General features: G+C 38.5%; 1 protein-coding gene across 3 annotated transcripts in view; it reads left to right on the forward strand.

Annotated features, from left to right (window-relative positions):
- LOC148942825 (vesicle transport protein USE1-like) overlaps positions 1 to 23,417 on the forward strand; it is a 111,311-nt gene that overhangs the window by 47,767 nt on the left and 40,127 nt on the right. For 2 of the 3 annotated variants that reach the window (XM_089102189.1, XM_089102190.1), the window contains exon 2: positions 7,824 to 7,873. In XM_089102189.1, the coding sequence (XP_088958315.1) occupies positions 7,824 to 7,873 (50 nt within the window). Of the gene's footprint in view, positions 1 to 3,807; positions 3,942 to 7,823; positions 7,874 to 23,417 lie in introns of all 3 variants that reach the window. The other variant, XM_089102191.1, reaches the window with a different exon arrangement.

Raw genomic sequence — 23,417 nt, forward strand, 5'->3', positions numbered from 1 at the left:
ACGTCCCAGCAAATAGCATGATAATTCCTATACGTCCCAGCAAAATGGAAGACCATGTGAGAGGATACTCACTCTGTTTGAAAAGGTGTATAGGTCCCGTAGAATAGCATGGGAATTCCTATACGTCCCGTAGAAGTATAAGTTAGCACTCTACTTACGTTGGATAGAGCATTGGTGTTAAGTGCACTGATAGAGAAGTATGGATCAGGCAGAAAAAAGCTGTATTTTGTGTTTCTAGACTTAAGAAAGGCATTCGACAATGTAGATAGAGCTCTCCTTGAAAAGTGTTTAAGAGATGTAGGTCTACCTTTAAGTTTTATTCGTTTATTTGTTGGTATGTATTCTGGGACTAAGTCTATGGTCACGGTTGCAGGTTCGGGATTTTCCAGGTTATTTGACCATAAGAAAGGAGTGAAGCAGAGCAGCGCCATGTCCCCGAGACTGTTCGGTTTGTTTTTGAATGATATAGAGTTTCTGGAAAAAATGGGCTCCAAAACTGTGTTTTGGAAAAATTAATTTTTCGGTGTTATTATTTGCAGATGACACTCATTGGTGGCAAAGTTGGCAAGGAAGCTTCAGTTGTTACTGAATTTGATTGAGTAATGCTTACAAATGAAAAAGTTACAGCTGAACGTTTTGGAAAATAAATTGGTTGTTTTCAGTAAAAGGCATGCAAAAATTGATAATACATTTGTATTTGGAGGACAACAATTAGAAGTAGTTGAAATAATAAAGTATCTTGGTTATATCTTCCAAAGTAATGGTGGATTGAGTTCTCATATTGAAGAAGTGTTAAATAGGGGAAGAGCTGCAACATTTTCACTTTTCAAAAATAAAATTAGTGGAATAACGAATTTGTCTTTGCATAAGAGGGGTTTTTTTTATCTAAGATTATGCCGATTCTCCATTACGGGGCAGAGATCTGGGGACATTAGAATGCTGCCCAGTTAGAAAGCGTTCAGTAGTAGGAGAAAAATAAGTTTTGACCAGGAAAAAATTGGTATAGAAATAGTTTCTTCACCATCCGGACCGGAAAAAAAATGCTTAACAATATATCAAAAATCTAAATCTCTAGCTCGATGCGAAATTGTTTTTTTTAATGTTTTTTTATTTCTTTTCTCAAAAACCGGGAAAAAATTAAAAACGTAAACTATAATGTTTTACACATCTTTTTAGATCAGCTTTTGGCTCTGAATTCATTTCTGATACTCATTTCGTTACCTGACCAAAAGAAAAATATTTATCAGCAAAAAAAAAATGGGGAAAAACTGTGTCTTTGGGAAAAAAAACTCTTACCAGCGTTTATCAAGGTCTACTACGGAATAAGTTTGTCGTTCTTGTAGTCTATTTGGCTATATAAACGAAAAGCTTAGAAAAAAAGACTAAACAACAATAAACAGGAAGGACGAAACACCTCAGCGCCAAACACCATGAGACAAGGTAGGTTCTAACTTAAAGTGTTCAGAGAAAAGCTTTTATCTTATTTTTCAAATATATAGAAATTGCACATCATCGAAATGTAGGAACTAGATTTTTCATCATCACAGTTAACTGTTATTCTTCTTCACTAAGTTTCGAATTGTTGCACGAATTGTTGCACGATTGTCCCTGACACGTACGGCAGGCTATAGTAAACTTAAGTCTGTTTTTCTTATAGATACAATTTTCAGTATCACAGCCGTCAATACAACGGGAACAGTTGATAATTTTCAGCAACTGAGACGAAGCGGCAGGAATATCTGTCTTTATTCGCGCAAAAACTTCGTTATCCTGTAGTTTCCATCCCAGGCGTAAAGGGTCTACTGGGTTCCCGAGCCAGATTTGAACTTGGCAGCAGACACGTAGCGAGTGGTACTTCGCTGCTGCCTGAGTCGGTGGCAGTTCTTGTGGATGCACGAAAGTGGTGGCAGTGCTCACTTTTCTGTGAAAGATTAGCTTTCTGGCAGTGTCCAGGTTCGAAACATCAGGGCAACCGTACAGTATCAACAATGCTCGCTCTCCTGCTGCCACGATATCGTCAAGCGATGCGAGCTTGTCGCCAAATATAGCAGCGCTGTCCCTGAAACTCTTGTTGGAAAGTAGCAGCTGAACGGCTTTGCCCTTTCCTATTCCGTAAAGGTGATAGGTTGTGTCACAAACCAGCACGGCATGACAGAATGGTATCAGATTGCTGACATCTGTTCCTAGCTTCTGCTTCATCTCACTAATATCCCAATGATTCTTTCTGTGCTGGCAGTCCTTTGATATCACTTTTGATAATCTTTGCTGCTGCTCTAATAAGCTTGATTTTCTCACTCTCTTCGTTATCGGTTTTGTCCAAGTAATAAAAATTCTGGAGTATCGCTGATGCTTTTTCTTTGAATGTCACCACGTCAGCCTTACCGTCAATAGTTGCAAATACTAGCTGGTCACTGAAATATTCCAGAAGCTTGCTCTTCAAGTACTTGTTAGAGTACGGTTCAAGGTCTGTCCCATTCAAAAGCTCTCCCATTTCAACAACAAATTCACTGACTGTATACTGCTCTTCTTCATTTTCTTCGAAAAAAGTAGCCAGCTTCAAAAACGCCTGATATCTTTCATCTTGACTTGGCCTCCCCCTTTTTGGACGTTTTTTATCTGGCTAAGTATCTTCGAGTATTCCAAAAAGTTCTTGCGTCGCAAATCTGGCTGGAAGGCTCTTATTTAATTGAAACATAGAAGAACAGGCTTTGTGATAAATTGCGTAAACTGCGTGCAGGTCTGACACTGCACATATTCGGCGGAAAACGTTATTTGACCAACCAGCATCACGGCTTTTGCACACTGCCTTTATACTCTCTTCAAAGTCTTTAGTCCAAACCTTGTACCACTCGTGTCTTTTTCTGTGGGTAGTGTTGAGATTTATCCTTGTAGTGCAGAAAAAGCAACACTCTTGGAAGTTGAAACTTGGAGTCCGTGATCGGAATACCACTTTTTCTGCTTCCGTCTTTTCTTGCAAGGTTCGTCGTCTCTCATTCTCAATTTTTGACAAGTATATTTTGTTTGTGAAAGTCTTTCTGCAAGTAACATGGACTTGGTTCCCTGCCTCGACAGAGATGCTGGTACCTCTCGTTTTGCTAGCTTCATTGATTACCGTAGCTCCTTTTTCTGCCAGTACCGACGATTCTGAGGTGTCTATTGAACGTTCACAAAGGGGACATAAAACTGCGGTCTCCGCCATCTAAAAAAGAGAACTGGGAATAAGTGAGTATAAGTAGCATAAGTATAAGTAGTATAAGTAATAAGTGAATATAAGTATGGGAATAAGTAGAGCTGTCGGTGAATGTTACAACGAAAACCCTGATTCTGAACCGAAAAATCTGCAGCTAAACCCTCCCCAGTTGAGATAGGTTACTAAAATAAATGAACTGTCAATCTTATTGAGGGCCGGAGTCGAGTATCATGGGTGCTTTAAGGATTCTTGACCAGGGAAATCTGACAGTCACATCCGTGAAAGGGACCGGTGATAGTCGATAGTACTCTCGCTTCCACTAGAGAAATAGCTTTTTCGTTCCGCCTAGCGGCGTCAACCGTGCTGCACTCAAGCGACTTGTTTACTGTACTTAAGTTTTCTTGAGACAGATGGCGCTGATAAAATATGTGTCAGAAAAGAGAGGTAGGACAAGCGTAGAGGCTTCTTTCCTTTCTGTATTTCCTTCCTCCGATTCCTTTCCGCTTCCTAGTAGTTACGTTACAAAAGCATTGGCAAGAAAAACAAACAAAAACGCACCTTTGTTATATCTCTGCTCGGACTCCAAAATACTTTCCATCTGAGGAGTTTTTTTGCAGATAAGTGGCTCTACAAGGCTCAGCAGACTGAAGCAACTTTGAAAAGAGTGTAAGATCAAGGCAAGGTGTAACAGAAAGTGAATATCTGAAGGGACTTTCCAGCTGGTTGAAAATGTCGTCACCAATAAAGCTCGGTAGGAAAAGAAATGGATTCGGAACGCCGGTAGGCTATTTGTTCAGATGGGGAAAAATGAACCAAAAATTTGTGCTCCTCTTCGAAAAATACCCTGTGATCGTGTGTCGCTTGATTCTTTGGTTTAGTTTTGATTGTGTTTTTTTTTTTTTTAATTTTTTTTTACTTCATAAAAAAACAAAAACAAAACATAAAAAAGAATTAAATGATTAAACGTGATGTTTCTGTCTAATAAAAGAGCACAAAAACAATCGTTTCTTAAAAGGGAAACCATCAATAAACTTTTCTTTTCACGGTTCCTCATTCTCGGATTCTGGAAATACCTAAAAAATACGCGCAAAAAACGTGAAAAAAAGGGAATTTCGTAACGGGATGGAGATTTAGATTTTTGATATTTTGTAGAGCTCTCTTTTCTGAACACAGTGGTTCAAATATAATTTCTGTACCAATTTTTTCCTGGTTTGACCATTTTTTTCCGTATCTTTCCCCTACTACTAGGTTATTTTAAGAGATTGTACAGTTTGCATAGAATGACCCATACCCAGTTTCTTAAAGGAGACCTTGGACTTTGGTCTCTTAAAAGTTATGGGACAGACCAAATGATAAAATTTTGGCTAAGGGTTGTACAGTTACCGAGTGATAGGTTACTAAAGGCTGCATATGATGAGTTACTTCAGCTAAATAGGAAAAGATCTTGGCCTTTTAAAGTTAAAGAGGTATTGGATAAGACATGTTTTTCTTTCGCATGGAATGAGGGCCTTGGACCAAATAGTCAACAATTACAGGTGGACAAAGAAATTAAGTGGGTATTGAAGGACCAAACGATACAGAAATGGGGTGAGAATATTGAGAATTTGGAAACTTTAAGGTATTTTAAAAAGCTTAATATTATACATGGTCAGGAATTTTATTTTAAGTTAAATGTGTCGTCTAGATACCTTACATATTGGATGCAGCTACGATCTAATTGCCTTCCGATTCGTTCGAGATTGAAAGTTTTTGAGAGGAGGAAAAGTGTCCCGGACGGCAGGTTTGCTTGCCCTCTTTGCCACGAAGAGGAGGAGAATTTGGACCATTGTCTGAGTCGTTGTCGAGGTCTTTTGGGGTTAAGGGAAAATTTATTTGGGAATGATGGAGTGCTCCTTCCTGATGCCTTGAAAAGTACGTCATCACACTTTATTTGTCTAGTGGGAAGATATCTTGATGAGTATTTTGCAAAAAGAAGAGTAGTTTTTATTTCATTTTTTCTTTATTATTGTGACGAGTGCTGTAATTTGTTAATCTTGTATGTTATTTGTGTACATGGCCACATTTTGGCTTGAAATACACGTTATCTTATCTTATCTATATATATATATATATATATATATATATATATATATATATATATATATATATATATATATATATATATATATATATATATATATATATATATATATATATATATATATATATATATATATATATATATATATATATATATATAGTTACTAGAGTTACTAGCGTTACTAATGCATCATCTACTGATGATGATAACCGACTGTGTCATCGAAATATTTAGAGTCTTTGTTTTGTATTTTCGTTTCACTGTCTAATAAAAGGATACGACCTTTATTATAGGCAATGCTTAAGTATTGCGTCTGATAACCAAGCATTCTATTAAGCTGATAATAAACTTTAGAAGGTTTATTATTGTATATATATATATATATATATATATATATATATATATATATATATATATATATATATATATATATATATATATATATATATATATTGTATATATGTATATATGTATATATATATATATATATATATATATATATATATATATACATAGTTATATATGTATATATATAGAGTCTTTTTATGTATATATATATATATATATATATATATATATATATATATATATATATATATATATATATATATATATATATATATATATATATATAAAAAAATATATATATATATATATATATATATATATATATATATATATATATATATATATATATATATATATATATATATATATATATATATATATATATATATATATATATATATATATATATATTTAGAGTCTTTGTTTTGTATTTTCGTTTCACTGTCTAATAAAAGGACCTATCCCTATTTGGAATTCTTATTGATTTCACCAAATGTATCTGATAAAAATTTTGAAATAGTCATTTTGTTCAAAATAGTCCAAAAGTTAAGTAATTATAAGTCAGGGGTTGACAAATCAATCACAGCCCCCGGGGCCAGGAATTTAACTTATGCAAGTTGCCCCTTGTTAACACATGAGGTTTATTTGGAAAGGGTGGTCCAATTAACTTAGGAGGAGACTCATTCGATTGGAAAATGAAAGTTCTAGATCTTTTTAAGAGTAAAAAGTGGTCAAAGAGCAACCATTCCTCCCCTGTCCCACCCTTTTCCCCCAGTTATTACAGATAGCTATTTTGTTGAAAAATAGTCCAAAAGCAAAATAACTGTGCTTCTGGGGTTGAATCCCCAGCCCCGCGGAAAGGGCTGTAAGTTGTGCAGGTTGCTTATTGTTACTTTGATTTACTGATTTATGACGCAACTCTGGTTTACGGGGCAAGGGATGTAAGTTATGCAAGTTGCTTATTGTTACTCTGATACTTTGTCTACTTTGATACTCAGTTTACTTTGATTCTTTCTTTACTTTGATATTATTTTTGATACTTTGATGAAACTTTGAAGTCGAAAAAAAAACAATTGATTCTGAAATGGGGAATGTTGAAAAATTTGAATCTTTGGCAAAAAAATTGAGCAGAAATTAATTTACAAAAACTTTCCGAAAAAGAACTTTTTCAAAGAAAAGTAAAGGCTCTATTAATCTTAGGATCATCAGACATTAAAACCTATAACAGTTCAAACTCAAAATGACCAGAAATTACTATTAAAGAATAAATAAAATCCAAAACTAGCAGAAATTAAATAAACAATCATAGCAAACAAACATACAACAGGTACGTATATAAATGAATAAGTAAATCTTGAAACGATTAAATTGAATATGCAAATGAAGCTTAAAAGGAACAAAAATCACTAAAAATAAGACTCTGGCTTGATATATAAGTAATGATATTAATAGCTGAAAGGTCATCAGTACAAGATTTAATTTCACTGTAGTTTTATTTTATTTCAATTTTGTAATAAGTACGAAAGAAAATATTTTTAATATAATTCGTTTTCAGTAAAGCGCCAATGACGCATTAGGCTTTAGACTTTTACAGTTAGGGAAGGGGGCAGTTCCCAAAAATCTTCTTTGTACTAATTTTGTTCATTTTAAGATTGATTTGCCTATTCAGTTGAAGATTTATTCATTTTAACATTTATTTATTCATTTATGTAAGTAACTGTTGTATGTTTGTTTGCTGTGATTGTTTAGTTATTTCTGTTCGTTTTGGTTTTCATTTAATCTTTAATAGTAATTTCTGGTCGTTTTGAACTTGAACTATTATTGGTTTATATTTCTTCTTGATTTTAAGTTTAGCATTTCCTTACTTTTCTCTGAAATACTTCTTTTTCGGAAAGTTTTTCTAAATGAATAATTTACTAAACTGTGAACTAAAGGGGTCTGATGATTCAGGGACTTCTTAATTATTGATCTAAGAGGGAAAATTTGGATGACACATCCTTTTCCCATGAATAATTAGATATTCATTGATAACTACCTTGTTGAAATGCTATTTGACGTAACATAGTTTAAGAATCTCCTTATGACACCATTGTAGCTATACTTGTACACAGGAAAGATAATAGGCCTACATACGACTGAATTTATTTTTTCAATATTTAAAAGAAAGAAATTTCTCTTTTGCTAATTGCTGCTTCTTCATTTTAGTATATTGAAGCCCTTGAAGACTTTCTTTTTGAAATGAAAAGTTCTCCCAAGTAAGTGTTTTATTCTTTTTGAAGCACATTTATGAAATCTTGTGGTGCAACTTATGCTTATTATTTGTTAATAGGCCAATAAGTTTTATTTTATATTTCAAATTCAGCTTTAGTTACGTGATGGGCTTAGCATTGTATGATATTTTTTTCCATTTATTCGTCTTTGATTTTGTTATTCAATTACATCACTTACCTGCATATATACAGAAAACATGCCACTTCCACGGTGAGCAAAAATGTGGAGTAAGTCTTTAAGTCTCAAGAGCAGTAAATCAACCATCAATGTTAAATGCACTGTACTTACAGGTTACTTTTTCGTACTTTTTTGTTTTTGTTGAAAATATGAGTGTGTTCGTTATTCACTTTACCCTAAAAAGTTATTACAATAAAAAATGAGGAATTAAAATGGGTATTGTTGAAAGACAGAATATGCATTTTTAAGGTCTTATAGAGGCTGTCGAGAACATATTTTTACCCTCCTCCTGATTGTACAACGGAATTGATTTTCTTGCTGCTTTTAAATACTTCACACGGGCCAAGCTTTGAAAGATCTTGAAGGAAGACTGTGTCCCAGTAGAACTGATCAAGGTACTCGAAGGAGCCTGCTGACGGTGAAACAACAAAATTTGACGTTGAGTCAAAGGAGCAAATAGGGGTATTTTACCAATATCAGGGTTGACTCGCACAAGCATTGCTTTGAGTCGAAATTTTCATGTTAATTGTTTTGTTTGTTCATTTATTTAAAAATAAAATGTTGATTTATTGATTGATTGATGGATGTCCCTCTAAATACAATATAGACTGGATAACGGTGAATTTGCTTTGTACCCCACAAAGGGTTCGTCGTCGGCCAGAAAGAAGAGAACCTGATTGCCTTGGCAGGTCTTGACTTCGCAGACAATGTGGGTCTGAGCTTCATTCACGAAAGCTGGCTTCACGATCAGCAAGGCCAAATCCCCAAAAACCACCCACATACCCAACTAAAGGGCGAAACTACCGGGACTGCCGAAGAGTTTTGCTACCTTGATTCAATCCTAGCTCGAAACAGAGGTGTAAAAGCTGACTACAACCCAAATAGGAAAGGCAGGAAAAGCAGATCTGGCATGAGCCCTTTTTAGGATTGTATAAAAGTGATGTCATTTCACTTGTTGATACATAAGTCTATTATCCATCCGTCCTATACATCATTCCTAAGGCGGAACTAAGGTAGATAGTCATAGAACTAAGGCATGAAATATCGGATTGATTTTGGGCTGACGCGTGATGCACAATGTCCACTGTTCTGTTGGTCCTCATATACGCTTCGAAACTTGGCCTTTGAAGTACCAAGAAACGTGTTCTTTGGAAACGTTCAATTATCGCTGCATAAGGCACATACTGTCAATCAGCAGCTGGTCTAGTATCTCAATCGCTGGGTTTCTGAGACAATAGACCCAGGAAAACCCCGCTCGAACATTATAAAGCAAAAGTAACCGTAATTCCTGGGACAAACACAACGATGGCCGGCCAAAGCCATATCCCGCTGTGTTCTCACCTGAGCTTCCTCTCCCAATCTGGAAACTGAGATCGGATTGATGGATATTGAATTTCTAATAGATATTTAAGAATAACTGGATCATCGGAATGATTTCTGCCGACACGGACGTCGTTGAAACACACTTTGGCTTTAAATTGTGGAAGAGGCTGCATAAAGATTGTATTGGATAACATTAGTGGTCCGGTCGTCCATTGGTGCCTGGGAGGATGGATCATTGTCTGGTTCCCACCGAAAGTAAAAGTAAGTGCGTACTTTGTAGCTTTTTGAACTCCTTTCTCATCTGATATCTATGGAGAATGAGTTAGGGACAAGGGGCCTTGATTTCTATAGTGTTTAAATCTGCAGGATTTTACTGTTGGATTTCAACAAAAGCTGGTGAAAAGTGATTGCTAAATTTCATTCTGCACCTTTTTGGGGCGCTTACATTAAAATCGCAGCATCACACTTGTAATTACTGGCTTCAAAAACCAACTTGAGTTGGTTCTTTAAATACAAACTTTAGTGAACATCAAAAGCTATTTTCTAAATTTTTAGGCCTTTATCGTGTTTTGATCTTGAAGCTCAGTATTTTATTATTCATCTTGCAATAAAAAGGCACAGAAACCCTTCATACCAGCTTTAGAGGAAATCAGATGTCAATTATGGAATACAGATTTGTTGCCTTTCGGTTTAGGACACATATTTGAGCACTAAAGAGGATGTGATCATAGGTAGAGCGCTAGTGCTGCCTAAGTAAAGAATGATGTGGACACAATTTTTTTTCTGAAGTCAGGCACTTCGTATCGAAGGAGTGGTCGTAGAAACTTCGAAAAGGGCTCAATTGATTGGAAATTGGAGTAGCTAGTGCCCTTTTTAATAGTCGAAAGTGATTGGAGGGCAACTAGCCCCCCCCCTCCTACGCCCATCATTCTCCAAACACATCCAATCAAAATTTTGAAATAGCCATTTGTTTCACCGTAGTTGATTTCCAGATAGAAAATATGTGTTTGAGGAGGACACTCCCCCACAACCCTCAGGGCAAGGGTTTTAAGCTATGCCCTGAGGGCATATAAGTACGAGGTTGGCACAATGTACTATGTATTTTTTTATTCCTTTAGAGCAGGGCACTTCATATGAAAGGGGTCGTCGTAGAAACTTCAAAAGGGGCTCATTCGATTTGAAAATGAGAGTTCTAGTGCCATTTTTAATAGTCGAAAGTGATTGGAGGGCAACTACCGCCCCACGCCCATCATTCCCCCAAAAACATCCAATCAAAATTTTGAGATAGCCATTTTGTTCAGCCTAGTTGATTTCCAGATAGAAAATATTTTTTGAGGAGGACACTCCCCCACAACACTCAGGGCAAGGGTTTTAAGTTATGCCCTGGGGGCATATAAGGTTTTATAGAAGGTGTTGTCGTAGAAACTTCAAAACAGGCTCATTCGGTTGGAAATTCGAAGGGCTAGTACCATTTTTAATAGTCAAAAGTGATGGGAGGGCCACTAGCCCCCCCACGCCGCTCATTCCCCCAAACACATCCAATCAGAACTTTGAGATAGCCATTTTGTTCAGCGTAGTTAATTTCCAGATATAAAATATGTTTTGAGGAGGGCAGTCCCCCACAACCCTCAGGGCAAGGGTGTTAAGTTATGCCCTGGGGACATATAAGGTTTTTATAGAAGGCGTTGTCGTAGAAACTTCAAAATAGACTCATTTGATTGAAAATTCAAAGGGCCAGTGCCCTTTCTAATTGTCAAAAGTGATTGAAGGACAACTAGCCCCCCCCCCACGCACATCATTTCCCCAAACACATCCAATCAAAATTTTGAGATAGCCATTTTGTTCAGTGTAGTTGATTTCCAGATAGAAAATATGGTTTTGAGGAGGACACTCCCCCACAACCCTCAGGGTAAGGGTTTTAAGTTGTGCCCTGGGGGCATATAAGTTTTTATAGAAGGCATTGTCGTAGAAACTTCAAAAAAGGCTCATTCAATTGAAAATTCAAAGGGGTAGTGCCCTTTTTAATAGTCTAAAGTGATTGGAGGGCAACTACCCCCCCCTTCCCCACGCCCATCCTTTCCCCAAACAAATCCAATCAAAATTTTGAGATAACCATTTTGTTCAGCGTAGTTGATTTAATAGATAGAAAACGTGTTTTTGAGGAGGGCATTCCCCCACAACCCTCAGGGCAAGGGTTTTAAGTTATGCCCTGGGGGCATATAAGGTTTTTAAAGAAGGCGTTGTCGTAGAACCTTCAAAAAAAGCTCATTCGATTGGAAATTCAAAGAGCTAGTGCCCTTTTTCATAGTCGAAAGTGATGGGAGGACAACTAGCCCCCCCCCACGCCACTCATTCCTCCAAACAAATCCAATAAAAATTTTGAGATAGCCATTTTGTTCAGCGTAGTGGATTTCCCGATAGAAAATATATTTTTGAGGAGGGCACTCTGCCACAACCCTCAGGGCAAGGATTATAAGTTATACCCTGCGGGCATATAAGGTTTTTATTGAAATCTTTGTCGTAGAAACTTGAAAAAGGGCTCATTCGATTTGAAATTCAAAGTGATAGTACCATTTTTAATTGTCTACATTTATTTGAGTGCAACCAATCCCCCTTTCACGTCCACCTTTTCCCCAAAGATATCCAATGAAAATTTTTAGATAGCCATTTTAATCAACGTTGTTGAAAGTTTTGGAAATTAGGTCTTTAATGATGACTTCCCCTCCCCCATAGCCCTCGGGGCACGGGCTGTAAGTTATGCTCTGGGGCATATAAAGTTTTTATTGAAAGTGTTGTCGTAGAAACAAAAGGGTTCATTCAATTGGAAATTAAAAGGGCTTGTGCCTTTTTTAATAGTTGGAAATGATTGAATAGCGACTAACGCCCCTCTCACGCCCACCATTTCCTAGGAAGCGCGCTAGCATTGCCTAAGTAAAGAACGATGTGGGCACAATGTGTTTTTTTTTCTTCTTCTTCTTTAGTTTGGCACTTCTTATCTAAGGATTTGCCGTAGAAACTTTGAAAAGGACTCATTCGATTGGAAATTGGAGTGGCTAGTGCCCTTTTTAATAGTATAAAGTGATTGGAGGGCAACTAGCCCCCCCCCCCCCCCCCACAATACCCCAAACACCACCAAACAAAAATTTTAGATATCCATTTTGTTCAGCGGAGTTGATTTCCTGATTGATAACGTATTTTTAAGGAGGACACTCTCCCACAACCCTCAGGGCAAGGGTTTTAAGTTATTCCCTGAGGGCATATAAGGTTTTTATTGAAATCTTTGTCGTAGAAACTTGAAAAAAGGCTCATTCGATTTGAAATTAAAAGGGATAGTACACTTTTTTATTGTCTACATTTATTTGAGGGCAACCAACACTCCCAACTTTTCCCCAAACATATCCAATGAAAATTTTTAGATAGCCATTTTATTCAACGTTGTTGAAAGTTTTGGAAATTAGGTCTTTAATGATGACTTCCCCTCACCCGTAGCCCTCAGGGCACAGGTTGTATGTCATGCTCTGGGGTATATAAAGTTTTTATTGAAAGTGTTGTCGTAGAAACTTCAAAAGGGTTCATTCAATTGGAAATTAAATGGGCCTGTGCCTTTTTTAATAGTTGGAAGTGATTGAATAGCGACTAACGCCCCTCTCGCGCCCACCATTTCCTAGGCAGCGCGCTAGCACTGCCTAAGTAAAGAACGATGTGGGCACAATGTGTTTTTTTTCTTCTTCTTTTTCAGTTTGGTACTTCTCATCAAAGGATTTGTCGTAGAAACTTTTAAAAAGACTCATTCGATTGGAAATTGGAGTGGCTAGTGCCCTTTTTAATAGTCGAAAGTGATTGGAGGGCAACTAGCCCCCCCACGCCCATCATTCCCCAAATCATATCCAATCAAAATTTTGAGATAGCAATTTTGTTCAGCGTAGTTGATTTCCCGATAGAAAATGTTTTGTTGAGGAGATAGTGATAGATAGCTATTTTGTTCAGCGAAGTTGATTTCCAGATAGAAAATGTGTTTTTGAGGAGGTCACTCCCCCACTGCCCTCAGGGCAAGGGTTTTAAGTTATCCCCTGGGGCATATAAAGTTTTTAAAGAAGGCGTTGTCGTAGAACCTTCAAAAAAAAGCTCATTTGATTGGAAATTCAAAGGGCTAGTGCCCTATTTAATAGTCGAAAGTGATTGGAAGACAACTACCCCCCACGCCCAATATTGCCCAAAACAAATCCTATAAAAATTTTGAGATAGCCATTTTGTTCAGCGTAGTTGATTTCCAAATAGAAAATATATTTTTGAGGAGGGCACTCCTCCACAACCTTCAGGGCAAGGATTATAAGTTATGCCCTGGGGGCATATGAGGTTTTTATTGAAATCTTTGTCGTAGAAACTTGAAAAAGGGCTCATTCGATTTGAAATTCAAAGGGATAGTACCCTTTTTAATAGTCGACATTTATTTGAGGGCAACTAATCAAAGGAGTTGTCGTAGAAACTTTGAAAAGGACTCATTCGATTGGAAATTCAAAGAGCTAGTGCCCTTTTTAATAGTCGAAAGTGATTGAAGGGCAACTAGCCCCCCCCCCACGAACATCATTTCCCCAAACACATCCCATCATAATTTTGAGATAGCCATTTTGTTCAGCGTAGTTCATTTCAAGATAGAAAATATGGTTTTGAGGAGGACACTCCTCCACAACCCTCAGGGTAAGGGTTTTAAGTTGTGCCCTGGGGGCATATAAGTTTTTATAGAAGGCATTGTCGTAGAAACTTCAAAAAAGGCTCATTCAATTGAAAATTCAAAGGGGTAGTGCCCTTTTTAATAGTCTAAAGTGATTGGAGGGCAACTACCCCCCCCCTTCCCCACGCCCAACATTTCCCCAAACAAATCCAATCAAAATTTTGAGATAACCATTTTGTTCAGCGTAGTTGATTTAATAGATAGAAAACGTGTTTTTGAGGAGGGCACTCCCCCAGAGCCCTCAGGGCAAGGGTTTTAAGTTATGCCCTGGGGGCAAATAAGTTTTTTATAGAAGGCGTTGTAGCAAAACCTTCAAAAAGGGCTCATTCGATTGGAAATTCAAAGAGCTAGTGCCTGTTTTAATAGTCGAAAGTGATGGGAGGACAACTAGCCCCCCCCCCCCCACGCCACTCATTCCTCCAAACAAATCCAATAAAAATTTTGAGATAGCCATTTTGTTCAGCGTAGTGGATTTCCCGATAGAAAATATATTTTTGAGGAGGGCACTCTGCCACAACCCTCAGGGCAAGGATTATAAGTTATACCCTGCGGGCATATAAGGTTTTTATTGAAATCTTTGTCGTAGAAACTTGAAAAAGGGCTCATTCGATTTGAAATTCAAAGTGATAGTACCATTTTTAATTGTCTACATTTATTTGAGTGCAACCAATCCCCCTTTCACGTCCACCTTTTCCCCAAAGATATCCAATGAAAATTTTTAGATAGCCATTTTAATCAACGTTGTTGAAAGTTTTGGAAATTAGGTCTTTAATGATGACTTCCCCTCCCCCATAGCCCTCAGGGCACGGGCTGTAAGTTATGCTCTGGGGCATATAAAGTTTTTATTGAAAGTGTTGTCGTAGAAACAAAAGGGTTCATTCAATTGGAAATTAAAAGGGCTTGTGCCTTTTTTAATAGTTGGAAATGATTGAATAGCGACTAACGCCCCTCTCACGCCCACCATTTCCTAGGAAGCGCGCTAGCATTGCCTAAGTAAAGAACGATGTGGGCACAATGTGTTTTTTTTTCTTCTTCTTCTTTAGTTTGGCACTTCTTATCTAAGGATTTGCCGTAGAAACTTTGAAAAGGACTCATTCGATTGGAAATTGGAGTGGCTAGTGCCCTTTTTAATAGTCGAAAGTGATTGGAGGTCTACGAGCCCCCCCCCACGCCCATCATTCCCCAAAACACATCCAATCAAAATTTTGAGATAGCCATTTTGTTCAGCGTAGTTGATTTCCTGATTGATAACGTATTTTTAAGGAGGACACTCTCCCACAACCCTCAGGGCAAGGGTTTTAAGTTATTCCCTGAGGGCATATAAGGTTTTTATTGAAATCTTTGTCGTAGAAACTTGAAAAAAGGCTCATTCGATTTGAAATTCAAAGGGATAGTACCCTTTTTTATTGTCTACATTTATTTGAGGGCAACCAACACGCCCAACTTTTCCCCAAACATATCCAATGAAAATTTTTAGATAGCCATTTTATTCAACGTTGTTGAAAGTTTTGGAAATTAGGTCTTTAATGATGACTTCCCCTCACCCGTAGCCCTCAGGGCACAGGTTGTATGTCATGCTCTGGGGTATATAAAGTTTTTATTGAAAGTGTTGTCGTAGAAACTTCAAAAGGGTTCATTCAATTGGAAATTAAATGGGCCTGTGCCTTTTTTAATAGTTGGAAGTGATTGAATAGCGACTAACGCCCCTCTCGCGCCCACCATTTCCTAGGCAGCGCGCTAGCACTGCCTAAGTAAAGAACGATGTGGGCACAATGTGTTTTTTTTCTTCTTCTTTTTCAGTTTGGTACTTCTCATCAAAGGATTTGCCGTAGAAACTTTGAAAAGGACTCATTCGATTGGAAATTGGAGTGGCTAGTGCCCTTTTTAATAGTCGAAAGTGATTGGAGGGCAACTAGCCCCCCCCCACGCCCATCCTTCCCCCAATCATAGCCAAGCCAAATTTTGAGCTAGCCATTTTGTTCAGCGTAGTTGATTTCCCGCTAGAAAAGGTTTTGTTGAGGAGATAGTGATAGATAGCTATTTTGTTCAGCGAAGTTGATTTCCAGATAGAAAATGTGTTTTTGAGGAGGGCACTCCCCCACTGCCCTCAGGGCAAGGGTTTTAAGTTATCCCCTGGGGCATATAAAGTTTTTAAAGAAGGCGTTGTCGTAGAACCTTCAAAAAAAAGCTCATTTGATTGGAAATTCAAAGGGCTAGTGCCCTATTTAATAGTCGAAAGTGATTGGAAGACAACTACCCCCCACGCCCAATATTGCCCCAAACAAATCCTATAAAAATTTTGAGATAGCCATTTTGTTCAGCGTAGTTGATTTCCAAATAGAAAATATATTTTTGAGGAGGGCACTCCGCCACAACCTTCAGGGCAAGGATTATAAGTTATGCCCTGGGGGCATATAAGGTTTTTATTGAAATCTTTGTCGTAGAAACTTGAAAAAGGGCTCATTCGATTTGAAATTCAAAGGGATAGTACCCTTTTTGAATAGTCGACATTTATTTGAGGGCAACTAATCAAAGGAGTTGTCGTAGAAACTTTGAAAAGGACTCATTCGATTGGAAATTGGAGTGGCTAGTGCCCTTTTTAATAGTCGAAAGTAATTGGAGGGCAACTAGCCCCCCCCCCCCCCGACGCCCATTATTCCCCCAAACAAATCCAATCAAAATTTTAAGATAGCAATTTTGTTCAGCGTAGTTGATTTCCTGATAGAAAATATATTTTTGAGAAGGGCACTCTGCCACAACCCTCAGGGCAAGGATTATAAGTTATGCCCTGGGGGCATATAAGGTTTTTATTGAAATCTTTATTGTAGAAACTTGAAAAAGAGCTCATTCGATTTGAAATTCAAAGGGATAGTACAATTTCTTATAGTCGACATTTATTTGACGGCCACTGACTCCCCTTTTACGCCCACCTTTTCCCCAAACACATCCAATGAAAATTTTTAGATAGCCATTTTATTTACCGTTGTTGAAAGTTTTGGAAATTAGGTTTTTAATGATGACAACCCCTCCCCCATATCCCTCGGGGCACGGGTTGTAAGTTATGCTCTGGGGCATATAACGTTTTTTATTGAAAGCGTTGTCGTAGAAACTTCAAAAGGGTTCATTCAATTGGAAATTAAAAGGGCTTGTGTCTTTTTTAATAGTTGAAAGCTATTGAATAGAGACTAACGTCCTTCTCACACCCACCATTTCATAGGCAGCGCGCTAGCACTGTCTAAGTAAAGAACGATTTAGGCACAATGTGTTTTTTTCTTCTTCTTCTTCTTCAGTCGGGCACTTCGTATCAAAGGAGTTGTCGTAGAAACTTTGAAAAGGGCTCATTCGATTGGAAATTGGAGTGGCTAGTGCCCTTTTTAATAGTCGAAAGTGATTGGAGGGCAACTAGCCCCCCCCCACGCCCATCAATCCCCCAAACTCATCCAATCAAAATTTTGAGATAGCAATTTTGTTCAGCGTAGTTGATTTCCTGATTGATAACGTATTTTTGAGGAGGACACTCCCCCATATCTCCCGGGGCTAGGGTATTAAGTCATGCCCTGAGGGCATATAAGAACAATGTTGGAAAAATTTACCATTTCTTATTCTTTTCCTTTAGAGCAAGGTACTTCATATGGAAGGGGTCGTCGTAGAAACTTCAGAAGGGGCTCATTCGATTGGAAATTGAAAGTTCTAGTGCTCTTTTTAATAGTCGAAAGTGATTGGAAGGCAACTAGCTCCGTCCCACTCCCATCATTCCCCCAAACACATCCAATCAAAATTTTGAGATAGCCATTTTGTTCAGTGTAGCTGATTTCCACATAGAAAATATGTTTTTGAGGAGGACACTCCCCCACAACCCTCAGGGCAAGGGTTTTAAGTTATGCCCTGGGGGTATATAAGGTTTTTATAGAATGTGTTGTCGTACAATTTTCAAAACAGGCTCATTCGAATGAAAATTCGAAGGACTAGTACCATTTTTTATAGTCGAAAGTGATTGGAGGGCAACTAGCCCCCCCCCACGCCCATCATTCCCCCAAACACATCCAATCAAAACGTTAAGATAGCTATTTTGTTCAATGTAGTTGAATTCAAGTTAGAAAATATGTTTTTGAGGAGTACACTCCCCCGCAACCCTCGGGGCAAAGGTTTTAATTTATGCCCTGGGGGCATATAAGGTTTTTGCAGAAGGCGTTGTCGTAGAAACTTCAAAAAAGGCTCATTTGCTCGGAAATTCAAAGGGCTAGTGCCCTTTTTAATTTTCGAAAGTAATTGGAGGGCAACTAGCCCCCCCCCCCACGCCCATATTTCCCCAAACACAACCAATCAAAAATTTTATATAGCCATTTTGTTCAGCGTAGTTGATTTCCAGATAGAAAATATGTTTTGAGGAGTACACTTCCCCACAACCCTCAGGGCAAGGGTTTTAAGTTATGCCCTGGGGGCATATAAGGTTTTTGTAGAAGGCGTTGTCGTAGAAACTTCAAAACAGGCTCATTTGATTGGAAATTCAAAGGGCTTCTGCTCTTTTTAATTTTCGAAAGTAATTTAGATAGCCATTTTGTTCAGCGTAGTTGATTTCCAAATAGAAAATATGTTTTTGAGGAGGTCACTCCCCCGCAACCCTCGGGGCAAGGGTTTTAAGTTATTCCTTCGGGGCATATAAGAGCGATGTTGGCACAATGTACTATTTATAATTTTTTTTCCCTTTAGAGCTGTACACTTCATTTGGAAGAGGTCGTCGTAGAAACTTCAAAAGGGGCTCATTCGATTGGAAATTAAGAGTTCTAGTGCCCTTTTTAATCGTCGAAAGTTTTTCGAGGGCAACAAGCTCCCCACCCCATGACCATTATTCTCCCAAACACATCCAATCAAAATTTTGAGATAGACATTTCATTCAGCGTTGTTGATTTCCAGATAGAAAATATTTTTTGAGGAGGACACTCTCCCACAGCCCTCAGGACAAGGGTTTTAACTCATGCCCTTGGGGCATATAAGGTTTTTAAAGAAAGTGTTGTCGTATAAACTTAAAAAAAACTCATTCGATTAGAAATTCGAATAGTCGTTTATATTCGAATAGCCCTTTTTAATAGTCGAAAGTGATTGGAGGACAACTCGCCCCCCCCCCCACGCCCATCATTCCCCCAAACACATCCAATAAAAATTTCTAGATAGTCATTTTGTTCAGCGTAGTTGGTTTCCACATAGAAAATATATTTTTGAGGAGGACACTCCCCCAAAACCCTCAGGGCAGGGATTATAAGTTATGCCCTGGGGGCATATAAGGTTTTAATTGTAATCTTTGTCGTAGAAACTTGAAAAAGGGCTCATTCGATTTGAAGTTTAAAGGGAGAGTACCCTTTTTGATACGCGAAAGTGATTGGACGGCAACTAACCCCCCTCTCACGCCCACCTTTTCCCCAAACACATCCAATCAAAATTTTTAGGTAGCCATTTTATTCAACGTTGTTGAAAGTTTTGGAAATTCGGTCTTTAATGATGACAACCCCTCCCCCCACAGCCCTCATGGCACGGGTTGTAAGTTATGCCCTGGGGCATATAAAGTTTTTATTGAAAGCGTTGTCTAGAAACTTCAACTGCCTAAGTAAAGAACGATGTGGGCACAATGTTTTTTTTTCTTCTTCTTCTTCAGTCGGGCACTTGGTATCGAAGGAGTTGTCGTAGAAACTTTGAAAATGCCTCATTCGATTGGAAATTGAAGTGGCTACTGCTCTTTTTAATAGTCGAAAGTGATTGAAGGGCAACTAGCCACCCCCCACGCCCATCATTCCCCCAAACACATCCAATCAAAATTTTGAGATAGCTATTTTGTTCAGCGAAGTTGATTTCCAGATAGAAAATGTGTTTTTGAGGAGGGCACTCCCCCACTGCCCTCAGAGCAAGGGTTTTAAGTTATGCCCTGGGGCATATAAGGTTTTTAAATAAGGTGTTGTCGTAGAACCTTCAAAAAAGCTCATTCGATTGGAAATTCAAAGGGATAGTGCCCTTTTTAATAGTCAAAAGTGATTGGAGGACAACTAGCCCCCCCCATGCCCAATAGTGCCCCAAACACATCCTATAAAATTTTTGAGATAGCCATTTTGTTCAGCGTAGTTGATTTCCAGATAGAAAATATATTTTTGAGGAGGGCACTCCCCCCCACCCCTCCGGGTAATGTTTCTAAGTTATGCCCTGGGGGCATATAAGGTTTTTTATTGAAATCTTTGTCGTAGAAACTTGAAAAAGGGCTCATTCAATTTGAAATTCAAAGGGCTAGTACCCTTTTTGAATAGTCGACATTTATTTGAGGGCAACTAATCAAAGGAGTTGTCGTAGAAACTTTGAAAAGAACTCATTCGATTGAAAATTGGAGTGGCTAGTGCCCTTTTTAATAGTCGAAAGTGATTGGAGGGCAGCTAGCCCTCCCCCCCCCCCGACGCCCATCATTCCCCCAAATATATCCAATCAAAATTTTAAGATAGCAATTTTGTTCAGCGTAGTTGATTTCCTGATAGAAAATATATTTTTGAGGAGGGCACTCTGCCACAATCCTCAGGGCAAGGATTATAAGTTATGCCCTGGGGGCATATAAGGTTTTTATTGAAATCTTTATTGTAGAAACTTGAAAAAGAGCTCATTCGATTTGAAATTCAAAGGGATAGTACAATTTTTTATAGTCGACATTTATTTGACGGCCACTGACTCCCCTTTTACGCCCACCTTTTCCCCAAACACATCCAATGAAAATTTCTAGATAGCTATTTTATTTAACGTTGTTGAAAGTTTTGGAAATTAGGTTTTTAATGATGACAACCCCTCCCCCATATCCCTCGGGGCACGGGTTGTAAGTTATGCTCTGGGGCATATAAAGTTTTTATTGAAAGCGTTGTCGTAGAAACTTCAAAAGGGTTCATTCAATTGGAAATTAAAAGGGCTTGTGCCTTTTTTAATAGTTGAAAGCTATTGAATAGCGACTAACGTCCCTCTCACGCCCACCATTTCATAGGCAGCGCGCTAGCACTGCCTAAGTAAAGAACGATTTAGGCACAATGTGTTTTTTTCTTCTTCTTCTTCTTCAGTCGGGCACTTCGTATCAAAGGAGTTGTCGTAGAAACTTTGAAAAGGACTCATTCGATTGGAAATTGGATTGGCTAGTGCCCTTTTTAATAGTCAAAAGTGCCTGGAGGGCAACTAGCCCCCCCCCCCCCCCCCCCCATCAATCCCCCAAACTCATCCAATCAAAATTTTGAGATAGCAATTTTGTTCAGCGTAGTTGATTTCCTGATTGATAACGTATTTTTGAGGAGGACACTCTCCCACAACCCTCAGGGCAAGGGTTTTAAGTTATGCCCTGAGGGCATATAAGAACGATGTTGGCACAATGTACTATGTATTATTTTTTTCCTTTAGAGCAAGGCACTTCATATGGAAGGGGTCGTCGTAGAAACTTCAGAAGGGGCTCATTCGATTGGAAATTGAGAGTTCTAGTGCTTTTTTAATAGTCGAAAGTGATTGGAGATCAACTAGCCCCCTCCCTTGCCCATCATTCCCCCAAACACATCCAATCGAAATTTTGAGATAGTCATTTTGTTCAGTATAGTTGATTTCCCGATAGAAAATATGTTTTTGAGGAGGACACTCCCCCACAACCCTCAGGGCAAGGGTTTTAAGTTATGCCCCTGGGGGCATATAAAGTTTTTATAGAAGATATTGTCGTACAAATTTCAAAACAGGGTCATTCGGTTGGAAATTCGAAGGAATATTACCCTTTTCTATAGTCGAAAGTGATATCAGGGCAACTAGCCGCCCCCCCCCCCCGCCCATCATTCCACCAAACACATCCACTCAAAATTTTGAGATAGCTATTTTGTTCAGTGTAGCTGATTTCAAGTTAGAAAATATGTTGTGGAGGAGGACACTCCCCCGCAACCCTCGGGGCATGGGTTTTAAGTTATGCCCTGGGGGCATATAAGGTTTTTGTAGAAGGCGTTGTCGTGGAAACTTCAAAAAATGCTCATTCGATTGGAAATTCAAAGGGCTACTGCCCTTTTTAATTGTCGAAAGTAATTGGAGGGCAACTAGCCCCCCCCCCCCCACCCCCATATTTCCCCAAACACATCCAATAAATATTTTGAGATAGGCATTTTGTTCAGCGTAACTCATTTCCAGATAGACAATATGTTTTTGAGGAGGACACTCCCCCGCAACCCTTCGGGCAAGGGTTTTAAATTATGCCCTGGGGGCATATAAGAACGATGTTGGCACAGTGTACTATTTATATATTTTTTTCCTTTAGAGCTGGGCACTTCACATGGAAGAGGTTGTCGTAGAAACTTCAAAAGGGGCTCATTCGATTGGAAATTGAGTTCTAGTGCCCATTTCAATCGTCGAAAGTGATTCGAGGGCAACAAGCCCCCCACCCCACGACCATCATACCCCAAACACATCCAATCAAAATTTTGAGATAGCCCTTTTTCTTTAGCGTAGTTGATTTCCACATAGAAAATATGTTTTTGAGGAGTACACTCCACCACAACCCTCAGGGCAAGTGTTGTAAGTTATGCCTGGGGGGCATATAAGGGTTTTATAGAAGTTGTAGTCGTAGAAACTTCAAAACATGCTCATTCCATTGGAAATTTGAAGGGCTAGTACCGTTTTTAATAGTCTAAAGTGATTGGAGGGCAGCTAGCCCCCCCCCCACACCCAACATTCCCCCAAACACATTCAATCAAAATTTTGAGATAGCCATTTCGTTCAGCGTAATTAATTTCCGTGTAAGAATTTTTTTTTGGACGAGGACAGTCCCCCACAACCCTCAGGACAAGGGTTTTAAGTTATGCCCTGGGGGCATATAAGTTTTCTATAGAAGGTGTTGTCGTAGAAACTTCAAAAAAGGCTCATTCCATTGGAAATTCAAGGGCTAGTGCCCTTTTTAATAGTCGAAATTGATTGGAGGGCAACTAGCCCCCCACACGCCCATTATTTCCCCAAACAAATCCAATAAAAATTTTGAGATATCCATTTTGTTCAACATAGTTTATTTTATATCAACTATGGGACATATAAGGTTTATATAGAAAGTTGTTGCATAAATCATAGGCAGCACGATCGCGCTGCCTAAGTAAAGAACGGAGACATTCGAGAACGAGACAAGAAACGGGGACTAAGTAAAGAGGGGGACACTCCCCCACATCTCTCAGGGCAAGGGTTTTCAGTTATGCCCTGGGGACATATAAGAACGATGTTGGCACAATGTATTATTTATTAATTATTTCCTTTAGAGCAGGGCACTTCATATC

Source organism: Artemia sp. Qi Xiang Cuo, chromosome 16 (assembly GCF_049724085.1).
Source record: "Artemia sp. Qi Xiang Cuo chromosome 16, ASM4972408v1, whole genome shotgun sequence".
NCBI lineage: Eukaryota > Metazoa > Arthropoda > Branchiopoda > Anostraca > Artemiidae > Artemia > Artemia sp. Qi Xiang Cuo.